Source organism: Dendropsophus ebraccatus, chromosome 2 (assembly GCF_027789765.1).
Source record: "Dendropsophus ebraccatus isolate aDenEbr1 chromosome 2, aDenEbr1.pat, whole genome shotgun sequence".
Lineage (NCBI taxonomy): Eukaryota > Metazoa > Chordata > Amphibia > Anura > Hylidae > Dendropsophus > Dendropsophus ebraccatus.
In genome coordinates, this window is record NC_091455.1 from 56,707,680 (window position 1) to 56,735,196 (window position 27,517).

General features: G+C 42.9%; 1 protein-coding gene across 1 annotated transcript; it reads right to left on the bottom strand.

Moving 5' to 3' along the window:
* Positions 1–20,672: 20,672 nt before the first annotated feature.
* Positions 20,673–27,191, bottom strand: MRPL15 (mitochondrial ribosomal protein L15). Its single transcript, XM_069960036.1, has 5 exons — positions 27,046–27,191; positions 25,969–26,126; positions 25,357–25,522; positions 23,669–23,792; positions 20,673–21,488 (listed from the first exon to the last, which is right to left on the bottom strand). The coding sequence occupies exons 1-5, from the start codon at positions 27,151–27,153 to the stop codon at positions 21,151–21,153; spliced, it is 894 nt and encodes a 297-aa protein (XP_069816137.1). The 5' UTR covers positions 27,154–27,191; the 3' UTR covers positions 20,673–21,150.
* Between the last annotated feature and the right edge of the window lie 326 nt (positions 27,192–27,517).

The following is a 27,517-nucleotide window of genomic DNA, read 5'->3' on the forward strand; positions in this document are numbered from 1 at the left end:
TGGAATTTACACAGGTTCCTGTAGTGTCATTTTGTGAGAGTCAATAATGAAATATGTGTACACAGTGTAGGTCGCCCCATGCGGTGCAGAACATCTTGTGCTGGGTGCTTGAGCGTAACAGAGCGCTGATCACTCACACACTGTACTGGCCATGGAAAGAGGTTATTGTATGTGGTTTGTTTAACCTCTTTGCCAACTGCTAGATTTAGTCTCACCGCAACCACGCAGCCTTTAGCTGTCAGGACATGATGAGAAATTGTGTCTTTTTTAACGTCTTTTTACTTCCTTTTCCCCTTAATAGGGTGCTAGACTATGCAATCTCTTTATTGCACATATAAGACATTGCAGTACAGATCTGTGCAGTACAGAGTGGTCAGGAGAGAGTTGTCTCCTTCTCCCAGTTCTGAGCTGCTGCTTTCTGTTTAAGAGACAAAAAACTGTGTCTGAGCTGTTCTCTTCATCTCTGCTTTCAACCCTCTCCTCCTCCCTCCCTTCTGAGACAGCTCATGTAAACACATCCTTATCTGCAACTTTGTAGTGCTTCACCACAGTGAATTCTTTAGCATAAACTTGACCTTAGTTTAACCCTCCCAGCATTAAAAAGAGGCTACAAAGTTGGAGATAAAGCCTGCCAGGGACTTATTTACATCAGCTGTCTCAGAAGGGAGGGGGGAGGATGGGGAGATGGAGAGAAAAACTAACACACAGTTTTTTGTATCTTCAGTAGAAAGCAGCAGCTCAGAACTGGGGAAAGTATAATAGCGAGTATGGAATGAATTGTTAGTCTCACCATGGGCAGCAGCATATGAAAAGTTATGTTTGAGTGGAATACCCTTTTAACTGTCAGGATACGTGCAAGCTCCAGTATAGGCAAAAGCTGTAGAGCCACAGGTTGGGGAACATTGTTGTAGAAAAATAACTAGTAGGACTTAAAGGTAACCTGTAACCCCCTTTGAAGCGCCGCGGTCCCGGGTGCCGCGTGTAGCCCGGGACCGCCGCTATTTGCGGGCACGGTCTGATCGCTGTGCCCACTAATTAGCTAATCGGAGGCAGCCTTTCCCTGGTGTCTAGTGGGGGAGATCGCTCCTCCGGGACGTTGTCCCGGAGGAGCGATCTCCATTACAGATGCCGGCCAGGGACTCGTCCAAGATGGCGCCGTCCCCGGCTCGGCACTCGTTTACTTGCGGCTGCAGCAGCCGGAAGTAAACGAGTGCCTATCTCATTGATCTCTGCAGCATATCTATGCTGCAGAGATCTCAATGAGAGATCAAAGTATATATACTAGAAGTGTTGTTTATAGTAAAAATCCCCCTCCCCCAATAAAAGTCTGAATCACCCCCCTTTTCCCAGGTTTTAAATAAAAGTAAACAAATAAATAAATAAATAAATAAACATGTTTGGTATCGCCTCGTGCGTAATCGCCCGAACTATTAATTAATTACATTCCTGATCTCTCACGGTAAACGGCGTCAGCGCAAAAAAATCCCAAAGTGCAAAATTGCGCATTTTTGGTCGCATCAAATCCAGAAAAAATTTAATAAAAAGCGATCAAAAAGTCGTATATGCGCAATCAAGGTACCGATAGAAAGAACACATCATGGCGCAAAAAATTACACCTGACACTGTCCCATAGACCAAAGGATAAAAGCGCTATAAGCCTGGGAATGGAGCGATTTTAAGGAACGTATATTTGTTAACAATGGTTTAAATTTTTTATAGGCCATCAGATACAATATAAGTTATACATGTTACATATTGTTTTAATCGTAACGACTTGAGGAACATGCATAACAAGTCAGTTTTACCCCAGGGCGAATGGCGTAAAAACAAAGTTCCCCCAAATAAAAGAAATGCGTTTTTTTTTTTCAATTTCACCACACTTTGAATTTTTTTCTGGTTATGTAGTATACTTAATGCAAAAATTCAGTCTGCAGTTGCAAAGTACAATTAGTGACGCAAAAAATAAGGGCTCATGTGGGTTTCTAGGTGGAAAAATGCAAGTGCTATGGCCTTTTAAACACAAGGAGGAAAAACCGAAAACGCACAAACGAAAATGGGCCATGTCCTTAAGGGGTTAAATTTATATGGTGGAGTTCATAGCAAGCCATAATAAATGTATGTAAGTGCAGCATGCAGCTAAGAATGCAGATGTTAAGCTTACGACCATCTGGGACCACACAGTAGCAAGCTTGGGACATAGCAGCTGGAGTGGGACCTCTGGCCTTGGGCACACATACATGCCAGATGAAGCAGCCAGAAACCAACTGTGCCACTCCTTACACTAGTTTGGTACTTTGTGGTTCTCTTACAGTGACGCTTAGGATGGACTGACATATGATGTATCACATGACACCAACCTTTCCCTAACACATCTTTATTACAGCCAAATCCTGCATATACATAGCAAGCTGATGTATCTGCATTTTATGACTACCCACAGAATCCTTTCCTAAATGGGCATGTTAAGAGTGAATTGTTGGTAGACATAGAAGGGGATGAGACTGGTATTATATTATGTATTACCATGTAATACCTGCAGTGTTCACTAGGTGAGAATACTCTTTTTCTCTGCATGCACACTTATGACTATGGGGATATTAAAGAGGGTGGTTTGAGCTCTCAGAAACACACCAAAAAGTTCCAGACCCATCATTTTTTATTGGAAAGTAAGCACTATAAATGGGGGAGGGGATACGAGTTTGGGGTTAGACTGGGGTCTCATTTCTTAATAGCCCCCCTCCGCCACCCCCACATCAAACCTGTGGCATGTAAAAATAATATTACCTAATTATAATGACATAGATGAATATATTATATCATATGACTGTACTGACACAAATCAATTGACAAGGTATGGGTGCTATTCTGGGAAATACCAGACATATTATAAATTCCAAAAATATCTTTGCAGCGCTCCCAATGGGTTCCTTCCTTCCTGCTGAGATATGTGCAGTCTGGCAGACAGGTGACCCGCAGGATCATTAAAATATTTTTACCTTTTTTTCTACAAAAGGTCAAGTATTTGATTCATTTATTGTTTACTCTCTGGATATTATTTTTCCTGCAATACCTGATAAGCCAACATGTAAAACAAGTTCATGGCGGCATTATGGACTCTGGGCATTATCACCAATTGATAAAATGCTCTAACACTTCCGGAACCCAGTCAGGGAATGTTTTTCATTACATTCCTCAAAATCCTTCTGCCAGTTAAGCCTACAAATCAGCATTAGCTAATGTATAGGGGGGAATTCTTAAAAAAATACTACACCCTGTTCACATTACATTGTGCCTTCATTAAGTCGCATCATACTCCATATGCATTCCTCCACATTGCAACACCAAGAATGGCAAGCTGTAAGGTTATGCAAATAAGGGAAGGGGGCCAGTGTCACCGTGATCTGCAAATGATCAATTTTTAAGCACCCAGCACTAATCTGTGCCATGTGGCAGGGGCTTCAGTGGTATCAAAGCCAGATCAAAAGCAAGTTTGATTTAGCCACATGAAACCTCTGAATAAATCAGTACAGTATGATTGTGCGAGGCCTCCTGTTCATCGATGTGCCGGTTACTTATACTTGTTGCAAACTGAGACTGATGGAATCCTTGAACTGAGAGACCTGGTTCATCACTGGCAACACATATAGGCCAAGATGTCAGCACTGTTCAGTGTTGTTCATTCCAGTGGTTGGGAGACCAATGAAAAACTATAATAACAACAAGAGGCGCACAGAGGTGAACCTCTGCACAGATAAATTGTCAAATTATAAGAATGGCGCGTGCTGATCCACTCTGTGCTGAGAGTAATAACGGACATCACAAACCGAACCTAGGGTGTCAAACAGTGTCTTCATAAACCAACAGAAGGCACTTGCATGCCATAGGGCTATGAGCCAGATGTATGCCCATAGGTGTACTTATAACCTCATGCCACTGCTCTCAGAAGACTAGAATGGTGCAAAGCAAGGCAATGCAGACTGAAATGAAGTCTATCCTCTTCAGCTATCCCACTTTTGTCATGGATGCAATTTTAGCTGGATATGGGGCTGGAGACCATGTGGGCAACACCATGAAGAAGCCCTTCACTAGGGTACATCAACATTTTCTCATGGGATTATTGTCCAATTTGGACCCCTCTAATCATCTTTACAGCCTGGTTTTAGACAGATTTAGTCAAGAACCAGTAATACAGCTATTTTTCTCCAAGACCAATTTTTCAACATGACAACGCCAGGCCACATGTTACATGTGGTAATGTGAGCAGCCTGAGGGGCCTAAATGTGCTATCATGGCCTGCGTCATCTCCAGACTTGCCCCCCATTAAGCACATCTGGGACACCACCATTGGTCAGCAGTTAAAGTGCGGGTATATTAAGAGAAGGAGACAAGTTGGCTAAGTGAATTGAATGTATTTGTACAGATTTATACCTTGATGTGCCAGACAAGTATAACTATGTTAGTTTAGATGGAAATACCCCTTTAACTTTTATTATGTGTAATAAGGAGTATAAAAAAAAGGTTGAAGGGCATCTCTAAATTTCCGTAGTGAAAGATGTGTTTGACATTGTTAAAGGAAAGCTTCAGCACCTACAAACAGGGAATACCGAATTCAGTCTCAATACTGTGATCTGTGTTCCAGATTGGGGAGTGGCTGCCTCTACTTGGTCGTGCACTCCACCCATCCCACCCAGGTGGTGTAATTACTTTTGCCAGTATACGACAGATCTTGCATTCCCAGAGCACAGGCTTATTACATGCCATGCAGAGGCCATAGTACAGTGTAGGGTCCGCCCCGAGCATGAGGCCACCTTATCGTGGTGGGGTGGTTTACACTGTTTGCAATTGGTAACCAAGAGCCTCATTATTATTGTGGAAATTTTTTTTAGCAGTTGGGGGGGCTGCTTTTACTATATTCATGTTTGTAGTGGGTCTACATCTTGCCATTGCGGTGAGCTGTTGCGTTTTTCTGTGTTTTTGACTGTGACCTAGTTATTGAAATTCTGCAATAGGCTTGTCACTAAAGGAAACATTTCAGCAAACTTATATAGCAAATCTAAAAAAAATTGTAGTATATAGTATCAAAAATCCTCTTATCATGCTACTTTGTTACTTCCACACAGATTCCTAACTGTTCATACACTCTGAAAGAAACAGCTCAAGTGAGTTTTATGTTTACAAGAGAAGCAAGCAGCTCACTGAGGGAACAGATTACATGCAGCCCATATGTGGTTGCTACTAGAGACGAGCGAACCTTGAGCATGCTCGAGTCGATCCAAACCCGAACTTTCGGCATTTGATTAGCGGTGGCTGCTGAACTTGGATGAAGCCCTAAGGCTATGTGGAAAACATGGATATAGTCATTGGCTGTACCATGTTTTCCAGACAACCTTAGAGCTTTATCCAAGTTCAGCAGCCCCCGCTAATCAAATACCGAATGTTCTGGTTCGGATCGACTCAAACCCGAACCCGGTTCGCTCATCTCTAGTTGCTACTAGATGTCGTTGTTATAAGTGTTCATATCCAGATATTGCACAGCTGTAGGAACTAAAGGGTTATTGTGCTTATGTATCACATGGATCTGTACATCAATGTGAATTCTTCCTTCTTCTTACCTATCATCTCTTTCTTTACGTCTTTTCACACGCACTCCTCACCCACTCACAGCACAGTTTACACATGCTGTAGGAAGGAAGTCACATGGGTAGAGGAAGTGTAGGGTCTTTTGCCTTTAAACTCTGTAGAGGTAGGACGCTCCACACAGTTTCTCTTCAAGCAACCTTACTATACACTATGCAGTGTTAAGCTACTACTAGACAGGACAAGTCAGGGATCATCCTAACCCACACCTTCAAACAGGTGTAAACCATGGCAGAAATCTATATCTGCTCCGGAGCAGGGGTAGATTTCTGCATCTGCCCCTGCAGTTTTAGTAAGAGAATTGCACCTATTATTAATCTGTCAGGTTGAATGGGGGATGGACTTTATTTAACCCCTTCACGTCAGCAATCTGTATATATGTGTTCCTACTGCACATACCCCGTGCAGTAGGAATTTATATATACGTTCTTGCTGTGACAGGGTTAATGATGTGAGCGGGAGCATAGCGATGCCACTCACATCAAAGTCCGGGGCCGCAGGTAACCCCTTAAAAGCCGTGATCTAGAGCGATCCGGCGTTTAAGGTGCTTAGTGACAGATCAAGCATCTGTCACTGAGTGATTGGGATCCCTGCAGCTGAGCTGCGGGGGTCCCGATCGCATGTGCTGACATGCGGGGGTAAGCTCCTTACCTCCGTCCTGTTGGATGGGCGATCCATGTATAGAGTCTGCTCTCAGGCAGGTTCTATACATAGATTGCCAATAACACTGCTCTATGCTATGCTATGGCATAGAATAGACCCGTATATGCAATTTAATGATTGCATATTTTACAGTGATAAAAGTGAAAAAAAAAGTGTAATAAAAAAGTTTTATACAAGTATTAAAAAACCCCTTATAAATCCTCTCCCCAAAAAAATGTAAATGACCCATTATAAAAATAAAAATATAAATAAATAAATAAACATATTACATATTGTAGCGTGCAGAATTGTCCGATCTATTAAAATATAACATTATTGTTCCCGCACGGTGAACGGCGCAAACGGGGGGGGGGGGGGGGGGGGCGCAGAACTAGAGATCATGGCGCAAAAAATGACACCCCAACCAGCCCTGTAGGTGGAAAATAAAAGCACTATGGCCCTTAGAAGGCGGGCAGGAAAATTGCATTAATTTGACCCGGACTTTTGTGCATCAAAGGGCTCTGTCTTGAAGGGGTTAAAACCACTGTTTTATAGGATAAGTGTGAACAAAAAAAAATATCAGTAATAATCTTCAGTAGAAAATATATATATATATATATATATATATATATATATATATATATATATATATATATTATTCAGTAGGTTGTTTTATTACTACTACTCACACCAAAATATCATACCCATTATGTTATTAGTTCATTTATTAAACATAATCTACAAAGTGTAAATCACTCTCAGGTGAATTGTGTTTCTGGTTATTTTTATACACAATTTATAGTGTGCGTCTAAATACAATCCTTATTGTATGGGACTAGTGGCTGCGCACACTTTCTTCTTAGAGGTCATAAATCCAGGTTTCTGGAATGTAAACTTTTGTTTTCTGCCCTATAAAGGTTGGAATTTCCTGCATACATGAGAATGAGAATTAGCTCCAAAACAGTTTTGATAAATGTAGTTATAACAGGTCAAAACACTTCAGTAGGAGCAGACATACTTTAGTTTAAGGGGTGAAGTTTTCATAAGTTCAGGAAGATTCGCAAAGTTGTTTCAAGGAAATTTTTATATTCTTCAACAAATGTTTCTGAACTCATCCCTGTTAGATGGAAAGAGCACCTTGACCTTTACTGGTAGAACAAGAGTGTGTGGATACGTACTGATACACTGCTAATTTGATACTGTATTTAGCTATTTATATTGATTTATACAGAATAAAAAAGATTTTACATGAATTTTATCTGACAGAATTATCTGGCATACGATATGAGGAATGTTGAGGAACTCTAAAAGCTTTAAGTATCTGATCTTGGGATGCCTGACTGCTGGGACCCCTGTGATCTAGAGAACAGAGAGTTGAGTCTTCCATTAGAATGGAGCATCGTTACTGCATGCACACCATCACCCCATCCATTCTCCAGGGGAGCCGCTGAAGACTGAAGAGAGTCCCAGTGTCCAGACCTACAGCTATGAAACACTTATACTCATTCAATGAATACGGGATTAGTTCTTATGGTGGGACAACCCCATATAATTAAAATTCATTGTCTTGCAAAAGTATTTATTAAGGAGGTTGTCTGGGCAAAAGCAAATCTTGTTCCTAGGTTGGAGGTTGCAAAAATATAATGAACATAATGGGGGAAATTTATCAAAAGGTGTAAAACATACACTAGTGTAAACTGTCCTTAGAAACCAATCACAGCTCAGCTTTCAGCTGTGGTGAAAGGAAAGAGGAGCTGTGATTGGTTGCTGTGGGCAGGTTACACCAATCTATATTTTACACTCTGATAAATCTGGGTTACTATACTCTTCTGTTCCCTGCAGCCGCCACACCTATGTTCCCAGTCCTCTGCTAATCACTTCTCACAGGACCTGTCCAGCTAATCAGTGGCCATAGCATTGTGTCACCTCAGTCCCTGATTGGCTGAGCGGGCCGGTTCTGTGGAGCATACAACCCAGAAGGGGAGACCAGCGAAGGACTGGGAGCATCGGAACAGCAGCTACAGGATATCAGAGGAGGTGAGTATATGTTTGTTGTTTTATTACAACTGAGACCAGGCTCAATTTTTGTCTTACCCTGGTCAACGCCTTAAAATAAAAGTACTTAAGTGTTTTAGGCAGAAAACTTTTTGGCTATAATTTATGGCTCCAAAAAAAAAAAAATTTTTTTTTTGAAAGCACAAAAAATTGGCATTTTCTTTTATTATATTTGTCCCTTCGGGGTGTTTTTTGGCTGTAAAATAAGTTGGTATATTGGCCACATTTTGATTGTAACAAAATTTATAACCCAAAAGACTTGTCGCAAAATGGTCCAGAATGTGGCCCAAGTTTATTAAAAGCATGTAAACTTAACTCAGATTAAGCATAGATTTTGCCGTTAGTGCCAGGGTGAACAATATGGCATAGACTCCTGAACAAGCTCTGGTGACCCATCCAGTGGTCTAACAATTCAAAGAGTAGAAGCCGCACACAGGAAATGCCTCAGCACAGAGTGACCACCATCATGTTTCCCAAATTTCCTGTACTTGTCTCCCCTCCTATGACCATTGTTCTTTCACCCATGTCTGTCTTCACCCTAGATATCATTAAACTATATTTATCACTTCTTTACAACTTACTGCTCTTTGCCCATTCCTATTTGTAATCTTTTTTTCTGCTGCTACTTAGTCTAATATACCAATTTCCTGAAATTCAGATTTTCACACACTCAACTAGGATTTGGTGTAGTGTCAGCTGATAGAGTCCTATTACTGTCATCATAATTCATAACAAGGCAGCAGCTATTCCATCCAATGTACACTACTATATGCAGCAAACACTCTTCATAGAGAGGTGCACAAGCTCAGTGATCCATTCCTATACAATGTGTTGGCTCACCCTGGTGGAAGTTTTTGTAAACTACAAGTAGAATTATTGGAATTATACTTTGAGCTGTGTATATAAACTAGCTTATAGAACGCAAATACATTTTAGGATGTTGTATCTACATAAAATATTAATAATTTTCATTAAAGAATTCTTACAATGAACAGTGCTCGTGATTTGATTTCCTAATGCAATTAAAGCAAGATTGTGACATAAAACGACTCTACCCACAATCTGTCCTCCAAATCACTTGTACCTTCGGATAGCTGCTTTTAATCCAAGATCTGTCCTGGGGTCCGTTCGGCAGGTGATGTAGTTATTTTCCTAAAAAAAACTATATTTAAACTTGCAGCCCTGTGTCAAACGGGAGTATCTGTGCCCTAACTTTGCACCACCCCTCTGTCCCCCCTCCCCACCCTCCTCATCATTAGGAATGACACTGGCAGATTGCCTCTTATTCCCCACCTGTGGCAGCCTGGCACATGGGCTGGATCGTTAAGGACCTGTGCATGTTCAGCATGGAGAAAATGTTTCAGTGGCATTTCTAATGATGAAGAGGGTGGGGAGGAGGGACGGAGGGGTGGTGCAAAGTTAGGGCACAGATACTCCCGTTTGGTACGGGCTTCAAGTTTAAAAGTAGTTTTTTAGGACAATAACTGCATCACCTGCCGAACGGACCACAGGGCAGATCTTGGATTAAAAGCAGCTGTCCGAAGGTACAAGTGGTTTGGGGGGGTCAGATTGTGGGTACAGAGTCGCTTTAAAAAAACTTTTAACACCGCACAGATATGAAAAGTCACTAGATGGAACCTGGAGAAGAGCAGTAACAATCATATCACTATGATTTTGATTGATTGAAAAAAAGGTGCTGAGAGACCAGCTATCGTTACAACTGAGCACTGTGCTCCTTCATTTCTTCTCTTCTCATGTTTAAATCCCTCCTGTCTTTCCCATTCTGTCTGCAGCAGCTATGGTGAGTGTAATACCTTATCCAGACTTGTGCTGTTTGGGGGCAACCTCCTTCGCCGGCGGTGCCGGCTGGGTATTTTTGGGTGGGCTTTTTGGGGTCTGGTCCTGTGACATGGGGGTTGCAGGGCCGTTCCATGGCCTCCCTTCCCTGCCTGTGCACGCCTGGCGGGGGTGGTGGTCACTGACCGACACAGTGTGGACTTAGTGTAGGGACCCATGTGTATCAGAGACCTGCACGTTGGTACATGGGGCAGTGTGGCTTGATCAATTTACACACAAACTTCTGATGTTTTTTTTATATGCAGCCAAGAGGCATTAGTGTCAGCCATAGGTGTGAGGTGCAGCGCTTCTTTCTCTCCTGGATCGAGACTTGGGTATTATTATGGGATTTGTGTTATACCTGGCCTGATACTGGGGTCTGTATTATGCTGGGGGCCTGATCATTTGTTGTTTTGTTTTTTTCAAAAAGCTGTAATTATGGTATATTGTAGATGTTTAAAGGAAATCCGTCAGCTCCCGGGCACTACCTAAGGTGCTGACAGTGGGCTGTAGCTGGCAGTCCCCCAGTGAGCATGGTGCCTTTTTGGTAATTTTCCGTGCAGCCTATTGGGGGGAAATGCATGCCAAGTATGGCACATTCATGCTACGTTTTGAGGGGGGAGGGGGGGGACATTAAAGGGGATTTCCAGGCAAAAAAGACTGATGAGCCTTCCACAGAAAAGTTCATCATCAGTCTCTGAATGGTAGGGTGCAGACACTCGGTACCCAAACTGATCAGATGTTCAATTCCCACACTACATACTACAGTGAATGGGGCTGGAAACAGTTTGCCTCTGTTCACTGTGTATCAGTGGGGACCTGTAACTGCAGCTCAGCCCCCATTTAGGGTGCCTTCACACGTACCAGATCCGCAGCGGATTTCACATTGCGAGTTTGCAGTGAAATCCGCTGGGTATCCTGGTATAATGAAGGCCTATGGGGTCACATACCCGCAAAGGAAAATTCATTCCGCTACAGATATGTGATCCGGCCCCTTTAACCCCCGCATCCCGCAGCCCCGGCCCGGAGCATACATTACCTGCTCGGCCACAGGGCTGTGTGAAGCTCCCGGATCCCCTCGCTCCTCATCAGCCAATCAGTGCTGATGAGGAGCGAGGGGGGCCAGAGGCAGCCCTGAAGCATACATCACCTGCTCCAGGCTCCTGCTTGCTTCGGAGCCTCCCGGCATCTCCCGTCTGTCAGCCAATCAGTGCTGATGAGGAGCGAGGGGAGCCGGAGGCAGCCCTGAAGCATACATCACCTGCTCCAGGCTCCTGCTTGCTTCGGAGCCTCCCGGCATCTCCCGTCTGTCAGCCAATCAGTGCGCTGCGGCGGGGCAGCACACTGGCTGACTGCCGGGAGATGCTGAGAGGCCTCAAAGCAAGCAGGAGCCTGGAGCAGGTGATGTATGCTCTGGGCCGGGGCTGCAGGGGTTAAAGGGGCCAGGTTATATATCCGCAGCGAAATTAAAATTCCACTGGGGATATGTCACCCCCATAGACCTTTACTCTACCAGGATCCTCAGCGAATTTCAGCGTGAAATCTGCTGCAGATCCGTTACGTGTGAAGGCACCCTAAAGTGAACAGGAGCTGATCATTGGCTGATGACCTATCCTGTGGGTAACATATCAGTCTATTTTGTCAGGAGTGTTGCTAGAATTGCTCCTGCGGCCGATAATCAGCCTGTGTAAAAGTGACACCGATCAGCCAAGGATGGGGAAAAGCCCCTTAAAGAGACTCTTCAATAGCAAGTCATGCTGGATGCAATGAATCCAGCTGGACGGCTGATCCCTTACAGGTGCTTTTGGTTTTTATTAAAATTCTAAATTACCAATTTTCCCACTTTGAACACACAGTAATGTATTATCTCTGTTTCTGTTTATATTATATTCATTATATACCATACAAAAAGGGCCATTCAGCAGTACATCTAAAAGGTCCTGCTGTCTAGTGGTAACAAGCCATTCTCATAGTACACATCCTGTGCCCTTTATGTACTTTGTAATACTTGGTACAATAACCATAAATGGCTTTTGACCCATCTAGTACAATTATGCACTTCTTGGTGCAGACCAGGTGTCGTCCATGGTACAATCGGTCCGAGCCTCTCTACACTCTGGAACAGCTGCATTTCCCGGTCCCATTTTTTTCCTCTGGTAGATCAGGAATTTCCTGTGATACAATATCAGAAATCTGCTGCGCCTCGTAAGGAGGTGACTTCACACAGCAAGTGTTGCCTTTCTAAACATTCCCAGTGTGCTGATGTACGGGGCTGTGTACAGACACTGGCCATAGACTTCAGACAGACAAAAGCAATTTGACATCTTGTCATGAAGGGGAAGTCACTTGACGGCATTCTTCTACTTATGTGCGGCTGAAGCTGGAAGTTATGCGACCCCTGAACCCAACAAAGTGGATTGGTTCTTCATCACTCAGGACAAGCATCATGCTGTTACATAACTATATAGTATCTAGCAAATAAAAAATTACCTTTACCCTCGCCATTGACATTGACAGGGCAAATACAAAAGGAAGCCTGACACAGAAGGAATTTAAATCAATGAATGTTCCATTAATAAAAAACAGCCCTGTCCCTAGGATGTGCAAAATTGCTTCAATGGAACTGAGCTGCAGAACCACACCCAAACTGAGCACAAGAGTCGTGCTGTTTCTGGAAGAAAGGGGCCATGTTCCTGTAGCCTCCATAACCCCTTTAACCCTTTAAGGACAAAGCCCAAAATGACCCAGTGGACCGCGCAAATTGTGATTTTTGTGCTTTCGTTTTTCCCTCCTCCCCTTCTAAGAGCTCTAGCACTTTCAGTTTTCTATCTACAGGGCCATGTAATGTGCTGTTTTTTACAGGAATAGTTGTACTGTGTATCGGCGTCTTTCATTTTACCATAACATGTATGACGGAACCCCAAATATATTATTTATGAAGATATAAATAGGTGAAATCGTAAGAAAGAATGCAATATGGTAACGTTTGGGGGGTTCCTGTGTCTACATAATGCACTATATGGTAAAAGCGACATGATACCACTATTCTATAGGTCAGTCCGAACACAGCCATATGCAGGTTTACACAGATATTCTATATATATTTATATATTTTTTTTTTAAAGAAATCCTTTTTTTTGGCAATTAATTATTAATAAAATGGGCCTATCGTGACGCTTATAACTGTTTTATTTTTTCACTTATGGGGCTGTATGGGGTTTTATTTTTCCGCCATGATCTCCTAATTTTTTATAATAACATATTTGTAAAGATTGGACATTTTATTGCTTTTTATTACATTTTATTAATTTTATTACATTATATTTTATGTTTATTTATTTTTATGTTTTATTTATATAATGGGAAAAGGGGGTGATTTAAACTTGTATTGGGGGAGGGGCTTTGGGGTAGTGTGATAATGATTTTAACTTTTTTTTTTATCACATTTTTAGTCCCTTTGCAGGACTTTTACATTTTTTACTTTGATTTAATACACTGATCGTTGCTTGGGACAGCATCTCATTCCTGGTCCTCAGCATGGGACAGCATCTTATTCCTGGTCCTCAGCATGGGACAGCATCTTATTCCTGGTCCTCAGCATGGGACAGCATCCCATTCCTGGTCCTCAGCATGGGACAGCATCTCATTCCTGGTCCTCAGCATGGGACAGCATCTCATTCCTGGTCCTCAGCATGGGACAGCATCTCATTCCTGGTCCTCAGCATGGGACAGCATCTTATTCCTGGTCCTCAGCATGGGACAGCATCTCATTCCTGGTCCTCAGCATGGGACAGCATCCCATTACTGGTTCTCAGCATGGGACAGCATCCCATTCCTGGTCCTCAGCATGGGACAGCATCTCATTCCTGGTCCTCAGCATGGGACAGCATCTCATTACTGGTTCTCAGCATGGGACAGCATCTCATTCCTGGTCCTCAGCATGGGACAGCATCCCATTCCTGGTCCTCAGCATGGGACAGCATCTCATTCCTGGTCCTCAGCATGGGACAGCATCCCATTCCTGGTCCTCAGCATGGGACAGCATCTCATTCCTGGTCCTCAGCATGGGACAGCATCTCATTACTGGTTCTCAGCATGGGACAGCATCTCATTCCTGGTCCTCAGCATGGGACAGCATCCCATTCCTGGTCCTCAGCATGGGACAGCATCTCATTCCTGGTCCTCAGCATGGGACAGCATCTCATTACTGGTTCTCAGCATGGGACAGCATCTCATTCCTGGTCCTCAGCATGGGACAGCATCTTATTCCTGGTCCTCAGCATGGGACAGCATCCCATTCCTGGTCCTCAGCATGGGACAGCATCTCATTCCTGGTCCTCAGCATGGGACAGCATCTCATTACTGGTTCTCAGCATGGGACAGCATCTCATTCCTGGTTCTCAGCATGGGACAGCATCTCATTCTTGGTCCTCAGCATGGGACAGCATCTCATTCCTGGTCCTCAGCTAGGTCAGCATCCTCTTCCTGGTCTTCAGCATGGGTCAGTATCTCATTCTTGGTTCTCAGCATGGGTCAGCATCTCATTCCTGATCCTCTTCCTGGTCCTCAGCATGGGTCAGCATCTCATTCTGGGTTCTCAGCATGGGTCAGCATCTCATTCCTGGTCCTCAGCTAGGTCAGCATCTTATTCCTGGTCTTCAGCATGGGACAGAATTTCATTCTTGGTTCTTGGCATGGGTCAGCATCTCATTCCAGGTCCTCAGCTAGGTCAGCATCTTATTCCTGGTCTTCAGCATGGGACAGAATTTCATTCTTGGTTCTTGGCATGGCTCAGCATCTCATTCCTGGTCCCCAGCATGGGTCAGCATTTTATTCCTGGTCCTCAACATAGGTCAGCATCTCATTCCTGGTCCTCAGCTAGGTCAGCATCTTATTCCTGGATCTCAGCATGGGACAGCATCTCATTCCTGGTCCTCAGCAAGTCTCCATTTTAACACACATTCCAGTCCAGGGATGTGTGTTAAAATGATCAAAAAGTACAGGGATTCCATCTGAAAAATGTGTTTGAGAGAGGCATTTTCCATAGACTATAATGCGGAAAAACATCTATCACAAAAAAATGTCCTCCAGGAACGTTTTACTTGTATATTATATATTAAAATGCAATTCAGATTTTCTTATGATGAATTATTATTATTATTTATTTATAAAGCGCCCTTAATTCCAGAGCGCTATACAATAGATAGGGGTAACGAGCAGAAACAATACAAGATCAAAACACATTACATGAAGGCAAAAGACAGGCTGGTACATGGGGGAAGAGGACCCTGCCCGCGAGGGCTTACAGTCTATAAGGTATGGGGAGAGAAACAGGAGGTAAAGTGCAGCCATTCAAGTGTGATGCAGAATTATTATAGGTTGAACACTAACATCAACAGGCTTTGACCCCATTTTTTATATCCTAGATGATAAGCATATATGAGCCCCAACATTATCAAAGCTGAAAGGTTACCTTAAAGGGGTTATCCAGCAAAAATCTTTTTCTTTCAAAACAACTGGTTTCAGAAAGTTATACAGATTTGTAATTTGCTTCTATTTAAAAATCTAAAGTCTTCCAATACTTATCAGTTGCTGTATGTCCTGCAGGAAATGTTTTCTTTCCAGTCTGACACAGTGCTCTCTGCTGACATCTCTGTCGGAGACAGGAACTGTCCAGAGCAGTATCCTCATAGAAAACCTCTCCTGCTCTGGACAGTTCCTGTGAAGGACAGAGGTGGCAGCAGAGCAGAGCACTTTAAGAAAACATTTCCTGCAGGATACACAGCAGCTGATAAGTATGGGAAGACTTCAGATTTTTAAATATAAGTAAAATACAAATCTATATAACTTCCTGAAACCAGTTGATGTGAAAGAAAAAGATTTTCGCTGGACAACCCCTTTAAAACTATTAGCAATTCTGAATGTTAAATTATAACATGGGTCATTTGGGTCAAAACATCTACGGCAGCTGCTGTTTTCCACCTTCTCTGGACATCTAATGTTTATATATAGGCATGCTGAGTACTTGAAAGTAGGAATCTGATTCACAACCTGGGCTTTCCCTGCTTTACAGCGATATTGCAATATGTAAATTCCTTGGAGAGCGGATCATAGTAATAGGCATGAATGCTTTGTTTCCTGTTTGTTCTTTTTTTTCTTTTTGTAGTAGGGGGTTGGAGGGTCCTTTATACTGGACACAATGCAATGTAAAAGTATAATAATATTCATGTCATAACAGGAAAATCACTCGTCAGGTACGAACAGGATAAGCTCATTGAAATACATATTCTGCGTCGGAATTGTAGTTACAAGTAAGACGTCTTAAGAAGCTGTATATGTTATAAAATGAATGTCTTCCGATCATTTGTATACAGTGAAACGTCTCGTTCAATAAGGAAAGTCAATGAAAACAAGACAATAAATAACACATCCAGCCTGCTACATGTCTGGGCACACATACATCGTAATGTATCCTTCTATTATAACACAATGATATCAACAATCACTAAGGAGTTCAGTCACCTCTAAGAAATACAATGCTAAAGTTCATGACTTGTCTGAGAGAAAACATGACAGTTTTTATGAAAGATTAGTCAATAGTAGACTCCATTTTCCTGTAACAACTAGACTAAACTAACCAAAAAATAATTTAGGAATAAAGGTCTTAAATAAGAAGTCTGGCCCTGTCAAAAATCTGACAGGCGGCAGGGGAGAAAACGTCAAGCAAATATTGCTTACCTCTCCCAGTGTCCGACATGAGCAGCGGGACCGGCACCGGGACCCCCGCGGGAAGGCATTTTCCCTCAGTTTTGACAACGTCCCGGCTGATGGACTGGCCACTCAGCCAATCAGTGACTGGAGCAGTGTCCCCAGTGGCCAGTCTATCAGCTGGGTCATGACATTGGCTCTGCTGGAGATCCCAAATCTGGTGGGGGTCCCAGAGTGGTGATCAAGCACTGGAGAGGTGAGTTGGTGTAGTTTTTTATGTCTCCCCCCCCCCCCCCCTGCCCCTGATGTTAGAATTTTTTTTCCCTGCCCACACTTCTCCTTTAAGATAGAAAATGGACTTAGGGTTGGTGAAAAGGCAATAAGTTAGAATTGTTCAGCGACCATAAGATTTACATGATTTGTAACCTCTTGGTTGACCACTCAGGATGGTTCCAGACTAGGGGGGAGATTTATCAAACATGGTGTAAAGTGAACCTGGCTCAGTTGCCCCTAGCAACCAATCAGATTCCACTTTTCATTCCTCACAGACTCTTTGGACAATGAAAAGTGGAATCTGATTGGTTGCTAGGGGCAACTGAGCCAGTTTCACTTTACACCATGTTTGATAAATCTCCCCCTTGGAATTTTCCCACAAGAATCTCTAGAAAAGAATTTCCTCAATTGCTCGCTAGAAAACCTGAAATCATATGATAAAGAATCACATGACTTAAAAGAGAAAACTGCCCAGAAGGATGTGGTTGTGCATTTTTCTTGCCTGGCTTGCAGTTCTCCCAGTCTCATCGGGGAAAATGGTCTCTGTAGTAAGGCTTTATTCACACATTATGTAAATACGGACAATATACTACAGTACGAGTTCAGAGCTCCCAGCATTATCATTCATTATGATGCCGGGAGCTCTCAAACTGTTTAAATCGTATAGCACATCATCCATGCACGGAATGTAAGTATGGAACGTGTAAATGCCCCCTAAGTCAATGGAGCTTTTCTCCTACAATAGTCAGATAGAACAGTGATCCATGGAGAAAGTGCACGGCTCGAATAATGGATCCATAAAATTTTGACAATTCTGTGCTATGTTTTTTTTATTTGCACAAGGCTGGGTTAACACTGCGTTTTTGCAATCAATTTTTTTTTCCATCCATTTTATGAAAACAAAAAAAAAGATGCATTTTTGTGTTTTTCCATTGACTTCCTTTATAAAAAAAAAAAAATGGATCAAAACACATCCTTTTTGGTCAACTATGTTTTTATGTATCCAAAAAAACTTATATGTTTTGATCCCTTTTTTTTTTATAATGGAAGTCAATGGAAAAACAGATGCCCACAAATGCGTCCGTTTTTTTTTATCTGTTTTTCTTGCATAAAATGGATTGCAAAACCAAAGGGTGAACCCAGCGTTAGCCTTTTAATTGTGAATTCAACTTCTATCCAGCAAATGAGCTGTAATACAAGCCTCAGCCCAAGCACAAGAGTGGCGCTATTTTAGGGAAAACAATCTGACCTTGTTTTCTAATTCCACATCTTCTAAATAACAGCATACACCAATAAAAAAAAAAGTATAGCGCTATCAAGACTTACTAAACTCATTTATTCAGATTTAACAAATTCAAAACCTCTTGTAGGAGTTCTCTGGAGCAAGAATAACCGGATCTGGAGGAACGTGGCTGTTTTGGCTCAGAGCGTATCCAAGCATAGGAATATCAACACCAGGATACAGCTGTCTTTTGACTAAATACATGTTCACTGAGCAAATCCTACCCAATCACTACACGTCACCAGACATCTGTTTCCTGTTTTCATTCCTTCTCTGTTATACTACTATTGTGCTTTCCTTTCACCTGTAGGGACCTTTGGAGACTGGCAACAAATACTTCTGTTCCCTCTGGAATCTCCTATTTGTAGACAGTGGAGGGCACACTTAACTCTTTGTGAGAAAGCAGCAGAATATGAGATAAATATTTATTAACTCCAGTCTGTCCGGCGGATCTCTCCTGGATGCTGAACCAGCTGTCCTTTTGACACCGGCTGATTAGGGTTATCCTCAACAAGCGACCTATTCTGGATAGCCATGTTTGATGACTTTAGCTGGAAAGGGGACGCCCTAGGTCAAGAAGCACTTAGCGTGAATGGGTTTTACCACTCCTGGTGGACACAGTATTCACAGTAATCAGTCCATAGTCTGTTTGTAAGGCTGATTTCATATGTGGTGGATTTGAAAAAAAAAAGTTTGGGGGGGGGGGGGGGGGGGGGGAGCCAATTCATGCCTTTTTGTCAAGATGTTAGCTAGGAGGTAGCAGGGAAATAAACGCCTTACTTATAATGTTTTAAGTTTGAGGATTTTTTTTTTTAAATCTAGTTTGTGGCATTTGCCTCCTATTTACCTCCAAAGGTTATATAAAAAAAAAAAAAAAAAAAAAAACACACATAAGATCACTCTTGGCATGGACTTCTCCTGATCAAATGTGGCCTGAGCACTCAAACATGTCTTTATGATACATAGGTTTTTGGTTTTTTTTGTGACAGTGCACATTCAAGCCATATTTCCAGTCAACAAGACTTTGAGGGACAACTATGAAGGGTCCAGCAGTTTCGTCCCTTAAAACAGGCATACTCGTTCAATGGGTGCCAGCGTAAATCATGATCCAGATCTACACCTACTGGAAGCCCGGCCTGCATGAGCCTCTTAGTGAACGGGGTCTAATTTAGGCCCAGAGTACAAGTACCCTGATCTTGATAAATTCCCCCCTTTGTGTATAAATTGACATCCATGTGCGTGTCTAAAACTAAACTAGTGCAAAGATACACATTGGGAACAATTTACTACAACAAATAAAAAAGGTGACTGAAGACAAGGCCATACAGGAACACATTTCACTGACATGAACTTCCACTCAGGAGGAATGTGTATTACATTAACTTTGTTCTCTTATACTTTTACATTTAACTTTATTCTATTTATCCTTCATTAGAGATGAGCAAATATACAGTATTATTGAAACAAAATTCTTTGCTACAATCGGCTGTCAGCTTGTCAAACTACCGGCTTTGAACTCACTCTGTATCACTCTGCTCTGGGTGCCTGGAAAAACTGAATCCAGTGTCGGGAAACTAAAAAACTTTTCCCAGAACTGGATCCAGCTTTGCCAGACGCCCAGAGCCAGCAGCTTGACAAGCCAACAGCCAATGTTAACAAAACACTTTGTTTTGTTAAAGTGACTGTACCACCAGGCCCAGGCTAAAGCACTGGAGGCGGGCCGGCCCACCCTTAGTGGGAGGAAACCCTAGTCCCTCTATGATAGGGTTCTAATGGAGTCACGTCATGGAGTGGCTGGGGTTTCTTCACACTAAGGGTGGGTCGGCCCACCTCCAGTGCTTTAGCCTGGGCCTGGTGGTACAGTTACTTTAATGCTGTTCAGCTGAACCCAAACGTTCTGCCTTTAATTCCAGGAGGCTGGAGAAGTTGGATGCAGACATGTTTTCTTGGCAGCCCTAGGCCTCCATCCAACTTCTCAAGGCATCAGGAGTCAAAGGCAGAGTGTTCAGCCAAACTCGAATGTTCAGAAAGTTTGCACAACACTAATCCTAGCTGTATAGTACCCTATGGCCACAGCTCCGGAGTCTATGCTATATTATTGCTCCTGTACATATCCACTAAAGAGACATGGCAGATCATAGGTCATAAATAAGAAGAAGAATGCTTATCCCAAACTAACCAGCGCAAAGATCAAAAAGAGTCAGAGCAAGAGAAAATCACACAAATACTGAAGAGAAGCTGTAGTTAACAGAAGTCTTGTGACTCACAAAATATTTATTTTTAATTATACAATGTATTGTAAAAAAAAAAAGTAAGATGTCACTTTTTTGCTGTAAAGTTGCTGTGGACCTCCCTACACATACAGAGCTTATCACCTGTGGCCATTCATGGCACGTCTGCTGTATGTAAATAATGATTCTGAATTGCGTCTAGAAATGTATGACTAAATAGCCAACATGGTGTTGACATGTAAGGATACATGCATCCTTTTTAAAGGGAACCTATAATGACTTTCATGCTGCTTGAACCATTAGTCACTTGGGTGGTCCCTGCTGGCTCTCCTTATACCTAAACAGGGAGCAGTCTACCAAACAAGGCTAACACAGCAGAGAGAAACCACTGGTTCAGGCAGCATGAATGTAATTACAGAACCAACCTCTTTACTATACACCGTATAAATGCCATGTCTGTCACTGTGGCACAATATTCCAGAACACTTAGGAGCTGTAATAAGCAAGTAATTGCTCATCTGTGGGTTTCAAAATCTTCCTTTCTTTCATATTGACCACCCAGCCAGGAGCGAGGCCAAAGAATATCTGACGTGGGTCCTTACGTGTACATAGCATTTCGTACAGTTCATCTTTGGTAATGTCAGGAAGCGTATACCCATATTTCCAGGCAAGCTGTTTTCTGGCCTCAGCCACTTTAATTGGATCTGCCAAATAGCCACGGTTTTCTGCATCTGTATAATATTTTACCAAATCTTCTGGCGGGAGCATGCGTTTGGGGATTGGCTTTCCACGCATAAAAAAAGGCACAGGTTTACACAGGACCTCTGTAAGAGAAAAGGGAGGGAAAAAAACTTACAACACAAAAATCCCGTGATCTGTCAACTAAGAAACCAAACCACTGAAAGTTCATAAATAAATACACAGGCATACAGTTATTTTAGGGCAGCCAGCCACTTGGCTGTCCCCATGCTATACAGCCATATACTATCCATGTGTGTGTGTCACCACAGGCCTCCAGTAGACCAGAAGCGGGATGGAGCCCAGATCTACACAAGTCCTACACACAGGCTGAAACCACTACTGGATTTTCTCCCTATACAGACATGGGACCATTTTAGTAACAAGTGATTAGGGGGATTTCTGATCCATTAGATATGTTAAAGCGTAACTGTCATATATTTTTTTTTATTGCAGAAATCAGTAGTATAAGCGATTTTAAGAAACTCTGTAATAGGTTTTATCAGCCAAAAAAGCCTCCTTCTGTACTCAAGCAATTTCCCAGCTTTCCCCCCCTGACTTCTTATCTGTGCATTATCAGGCAAACACGTCTTCATTACAGAGAAGCCAGTGAAGACGGGTTCTGCTCTCTCCATTCTATCGTTATGGAGGGGGGAGGGGCTGAGGGAGATGAGGGAGCAGGAAGAGGTGACATGAAGGTCAGCTGTTTGTAGACTGTCTGGGCACCTAAAACGCAGGATTCAGGTGTCAGAAAGGTCAGTGCTTATCTATGAACTTACTGAGAGAAGATTGCAGGGTGTTGTACTGTGCAGAAATCCTCCGTGCTCAGTCACTCCTAACAGCCCCTCCCCTCTCCATAGCCACATAATGGAGACAGAAATCCTGCTTCATTTGATGTGAGGGGGGAGTCTGGGAGATTGCTTTTTCAGTACAGAAGGAAAATCTTTTGGTTTATAAAACCTATTACAGAGTTTCTTAAAAATTGCTTGAACTGTTGATATTTAATGTTTTAAAAAAAATGGACCTGAAATGACAGTTACGCTTGAAGTAAAAAAAATTTTTTATTGCAATATAAAAACATACAAGGTAACTAAACTTCTCTTTAGGGTACAAACACACACACACACCGTATACGCAGCAGATTTGATGCTGTGTTCAGTTATTTAGATCTAATCTGCTGCGTATTTGTTGCATATTTGCTGCGTATCGCAGCAGTAAATACGCTGCGTATACGGTGTGTGTGTTTGTACCCTTAAAGGGGTTATCCAGCACTACAAAAACATGGCCACTTTTGCACCGCTCTTGTCTCCAGATCGGGTGAGGTTTGAAATGCAGTTCCATTGAAGTGAATGGAGCTTATTGAAAACCACACCTGAACTGGAGACAAGAGAGGGGGGAAAGTGGCCATGTTTTTGTGGAGCTAGATAACCCCTTTAACCCCTTGCCGAAAAAATTACATTCCGGGAACGTGATGTAATGCAGGTAGTTCCTGCAAAATGACGTTCTCGGAATGTCATTCTCTCCCTGCCTCCCCCCTCTGTCCTTAACGAAGATAGGGCAGCGGGAGGAGGCTGCCCCTGCCAATGCCCTCTGGGCAGTCAACCCCATAGACACTGCGGTCCAGCCGACCGCAGTATCTAGTGAGCAGCTGGAGGGAGATCCGCTCCCTCCGACCCCCCCCCCCCCCTTACCGTAGCAACCCAGACGCTGCTTCCTGCGTCTGGACTGCTATGTATTAGTACGATCAGGCAGAAATTAGAGTGTATCAACCAAAATATACAACAAAGATAAAGAAGAATATGTCACGAAAAAAAACTATCTCAGAATAACGGACATAGTTAAAAGCATTGCAGAGTTACATAAAAGAGAGAGAGGTCAGATTTGAAAAATAGCCCCTGGGCATTAAGGCCTGGGCATCTAGAAGGCTAAATGCCTGGCACTGGAATGATGGTGGCGGTTATAAGCATCATGGATCATTATGGGGTTAAGACAGTTGTTGTCAAATGCATATTGTACGTTATATAGTAATTATACTATATTCTTCACCATAATTCCATTATTTTATATATCGGAGGTATTTGTTGGGAGAATTTTCTCCACATATATACCCCAGCATATGCCATCGTACAGCCAATGTCCACAATGTAAAAGAAGGTGTAGCCAATGCATACCATTCTGATGGAGACCCCCATAAACCTCCATCAGATTTATAGAAGGGGGGGGCATGTATAAGATTTTAAAGGAAGCCAATGCTTGTTTTATTTACCTAGGCTTCGCGGATCATAAAATCCAGTTGTTATAACACCCCCATTCTTTTCGATAGCTGCAACTGCCAGTTCTGATGCCCACTGGACCTCAATGTTTACCTTAGCGCAAAACAAGTCAGCCCCCTGGAATAAAGCAGAAAATGAAGGTTTACTCCCTATATAACTGTTCTGATGGGCATTCTTACACACACACACACACACACACTGTGCTCGATATGCAAAGATCTGCATGAAAACGAAATCAAGCCCCAACAATACAATGTAGGCCACAAACTATGAACATATTAGACTATGTACTACCCTTAGAAGCAAACTAAGTTAAATCAGACCATTGTTTGACCCGTTTCTAGCCCCATGTCTATCATAGAAAACTTTCAAGTACAATACACTTGGCAGATGTCTCCACCTAGTGGTAATATTTGTTTCCCTTTGAATTTCCTCCAAAAGTAGTACATAAGTTTATTACTTAAATGGTCACTGATATTACATAAAACTGTCAAAGAGACAAATGTAAAGCTTTGAGTGGTCGGGCCTGAGTGTTCAGACTGGGACCGATTAGTAGAACAAGCTGGGAGAAGTCCACGCACAGCGCATTTACACCCAAGCTCCATGTCATGTGACCTAGACAGACTTTCAAAGCATGTTTGTCGGGTCCATCTAGGTCACAGACACAGAGCAGGGAGAGGGGTGCGCAGGGTTTAAACACTAAAGTCCCAGACCAATAAAAACTTTTGATATGTCTCTGACATTATAAAAGTTTAAAATAACGACAGGTACTGTAAAGTTTTATTAGCACATAGCCATGCATTAAACCTGTTCCTGCTTGACTGTAGAAGCAGTGGCTTTTGGAGGACAACCCCCTTCCATCTGCCCTACTAATAGATAAGAAAGAAAAGAAAACCCCTTGCTTAGCATTCCCCCCTGTAAACAGTCATTTTAGAGAGGCTGCTTGCCGAGTGATCTGAAGCAGAAGATCTGGTGATCAGCAGTATGGTTCAGTTTGTCAAAGGGATATATTATATATATATATATATATATATATATATATATATATATATATATATATATATATATATATATATATATATATATATATAAACAAACCAGAGAGGGCAGGGAACATAATAATGAAGTCATATTTACCTGTCCCAGTGTCCCCACAGCGCCACCATTCACTGTTGACCAGCTGATCTCCTGTAGCTCCTATTCTTGAGATCTCACAACCTGGCTCAGAAATACTCGCTTAGCCAATCAGTGACTGAGGCAGGACATCTCTGCAATCACTAAGTGGCTGGGCAGGTAGTTCCTGTGGTGATGTGAGGATATAGGAACCAGGAGATAGAGGAGACCGGAGGGTGACATTAAGCAGTGGCAAAGTGGCTGCAAGGCCACCGGCACAGGTAAGTATCACTTTAATATGTTGCCCCCTGCCCTGCCTGTTTTTTAAAGTTATCCAGAACATAATGGGGGTGTATCTTAGAGCTGTGAAGCAGCCTAAAGACGAAAAGGACACACTTTTGGCCTCCATTCAGCCCCATGGGAACATATAGCATATCCTCTCCTGAGAAGAGAGCTGTACAGCAGATCTTGTGACAGCAGGACTGTATGGGTTGGATGTATTCTTTATATGTACTTAATAAGTGTAAGGTTGTGAAGCAAAATAAAAAAGTAACCAACTCTCACTTACCTCTTCTACTAGCTGGACACCGTAATCCCTCTTTAGTGGCTGGATGGTGACTCCTCGGGCATTCACTAGCTGGGTCAAGTCTATTGGCTGTGAAGGATCAACCCTCCCAAGATCAATGAGGTACTGCAACTTCTTCAGACTCAATGGTTTATACTGGCGCCGAAAACTAGGGAGGGGAAAAAAGAAAAACAGTCACCCCATTAATACACACTTACACCAGGCGGCATTATTATTGGTTTATTGTGTTAACCACCTGTGGATTGCACAATGACAAGAGTGGATTGCAGGGCGGCCAGTGGGTGTCAATTAACCACCAGCCTGGCAGAACCGCTCAGACACGTTAATACGTTATATAGCCAGATCTATATAACAGGGCAGCCTGGCTCACACAAAGTGAAGAGAGAGGCCTGCGGCAGCGCACCCATCACCCAGCTCCTTCTCCTGATAGGCCAAGGTCTGAACACTCAGACTCATACATATCAAAAATTTTATTTTTGGTGACAGTTATTACATAGCCATAAATTGAAAAAAACTCACTAATGTATTTTACCTACAAAACACATGTGGTCAAAAACCATGGCAATTTGTATTAAAAGCAAACAATGCACTAACCTGTGTCCTTCATTGAATCCATATTTAGGAATGACCAAGTAAAAAGGTGTCTGACCTCCTTCGAATCCCAGACGTGGCTGGTTACCTCTTTGCGTCTCTCCTTTGTGGCCCCGACCACTCCTGTTACCACCATATCTACCGCGCCCTCGTTTTTTTTCCTACAACAGAATGTGACATAGGAATACATCACAGGATAGTTTACTCTGGTCGGCAGGCACATCAGATTGTAACAGTAAACTTGCTAAGCTCTATTTGTAATCCCATTCACATCATCTGTATTGCCCCCCAGCCACCATCACCTTAGCGGTATACACACCATTCCTACTGATAGGGAACCAACATACTCTGTATGATCTCCAATCTGTGCTCATCACTTCGACGTCCTATGGGATATTTCTACAACCTAAGGGTACAAACACACACACACACACACACACACCGTATACGCAGCAGATCTGCAGCAGATTTGATGCTGTGTTCAGTTATATAGATCTAATCTGCTGCGTATCGCAGCAGTAAATACGCAGCGTATACGGTGTGTGTGTGTTTGTACCCTAAGGCTAGGTTCACACTGCATTTTCAGCCCGTTTAACACATCCATTTTATGGGGGAAAAAAGCTTAGCAGCTGTATCCATCTGCCAGCGTCCATTCTCCACTCACGTACTTGCCCCCCATCACCTCTGCTCTCCCACAGACATCAATGGGAGAAGCGGCTGGTGTGCGCTGGTAGATGGGTCACAGGTCATCTGCCCCCAGCTTTGGGCATAGACTGGCACTACACTCTCCTTAGACACAAGTCACACCATCCTTTATAGTAACTTCATAAGACTCTCACAATGCAGCTTCTAAATACTATAACAAACCAACACCCAATCCTAATTCCCCAATCCCATAGTGTAATAGAGGTACAGGCCTTACAGAGTTGGGTACTGCAAGGAAAAACGCACTAGAGGCTTGAGGTTAGACACCTGCGTTACCGCACCGTTACCCGAGTGACAGCTGAAGCATGCTCAGGATAATGGTGCTCATTCACACTGTTCTATTGAGTGACAGGAAACTAGCGGTATGCGCCTCACCCTCTGCCGGGCCCCCGGGTTGGGTCTCAGGTTGGCCAGGGACACCCGGGGAAGAGCCTTCAGCAGATCTCCTGCCTTTTTGCCGCCGCTGCTGCCGGAGGCCGCCATGTCTACATGCTGAAGGACAGAAGGAGGTTATGATCACGTGATGTCTAATATTCTGTAAATCCGGTCGGGTTCACAGTTTACGGCTTTGACGTTTAGCAAAACGTGCTGCAAGTCCGCCATCTTTGTTTAGGGCAAGATTCCTACATGCGCATGCGCGGTTCAAGAATGACTTTGATCAGTAAATTGTGTTTGAGTGGGAGCTGCAGTATTGCAAACTAAGAACAAGTAGGGTTCCCCAACCTGTGAGAAGCAAAACTACAATCCCATTCACTGTCTGGGCATGATGGGAGTTGTGATTGTTTGTTGTTTTAAGGAATGCTGAAATAGATGTGCTGGAGGTCGCAGAGGTCACACTGCCTCCAAT

Excerpts from the sequence above, each read along its gene's own strand:
- MRPL15 (XM_069960036.1), bottom strand. The coding sequence starts at position 27,153 with ATGGCGGCCTCCGGCAGCAGCGGCGGCAAAAAGGCAGGAGATCTGCTG. Across the intron at positions 25,523-25,968 it reads GGATTCAATGAAGGACACAG|TTTTCGGCGCCAGTATAAAC; the intron begins GTTAGTGCATTG and ends TCCCCTCCCTAG. Across the intron at positions 23,793-25,356 it reads GTGTCCAGCTAGTAGAAGAG|GGGGCTGACTTGTTTTGCGC; the intron begins GTAAGTGAGAGT and ends GCTTTATTCCAG.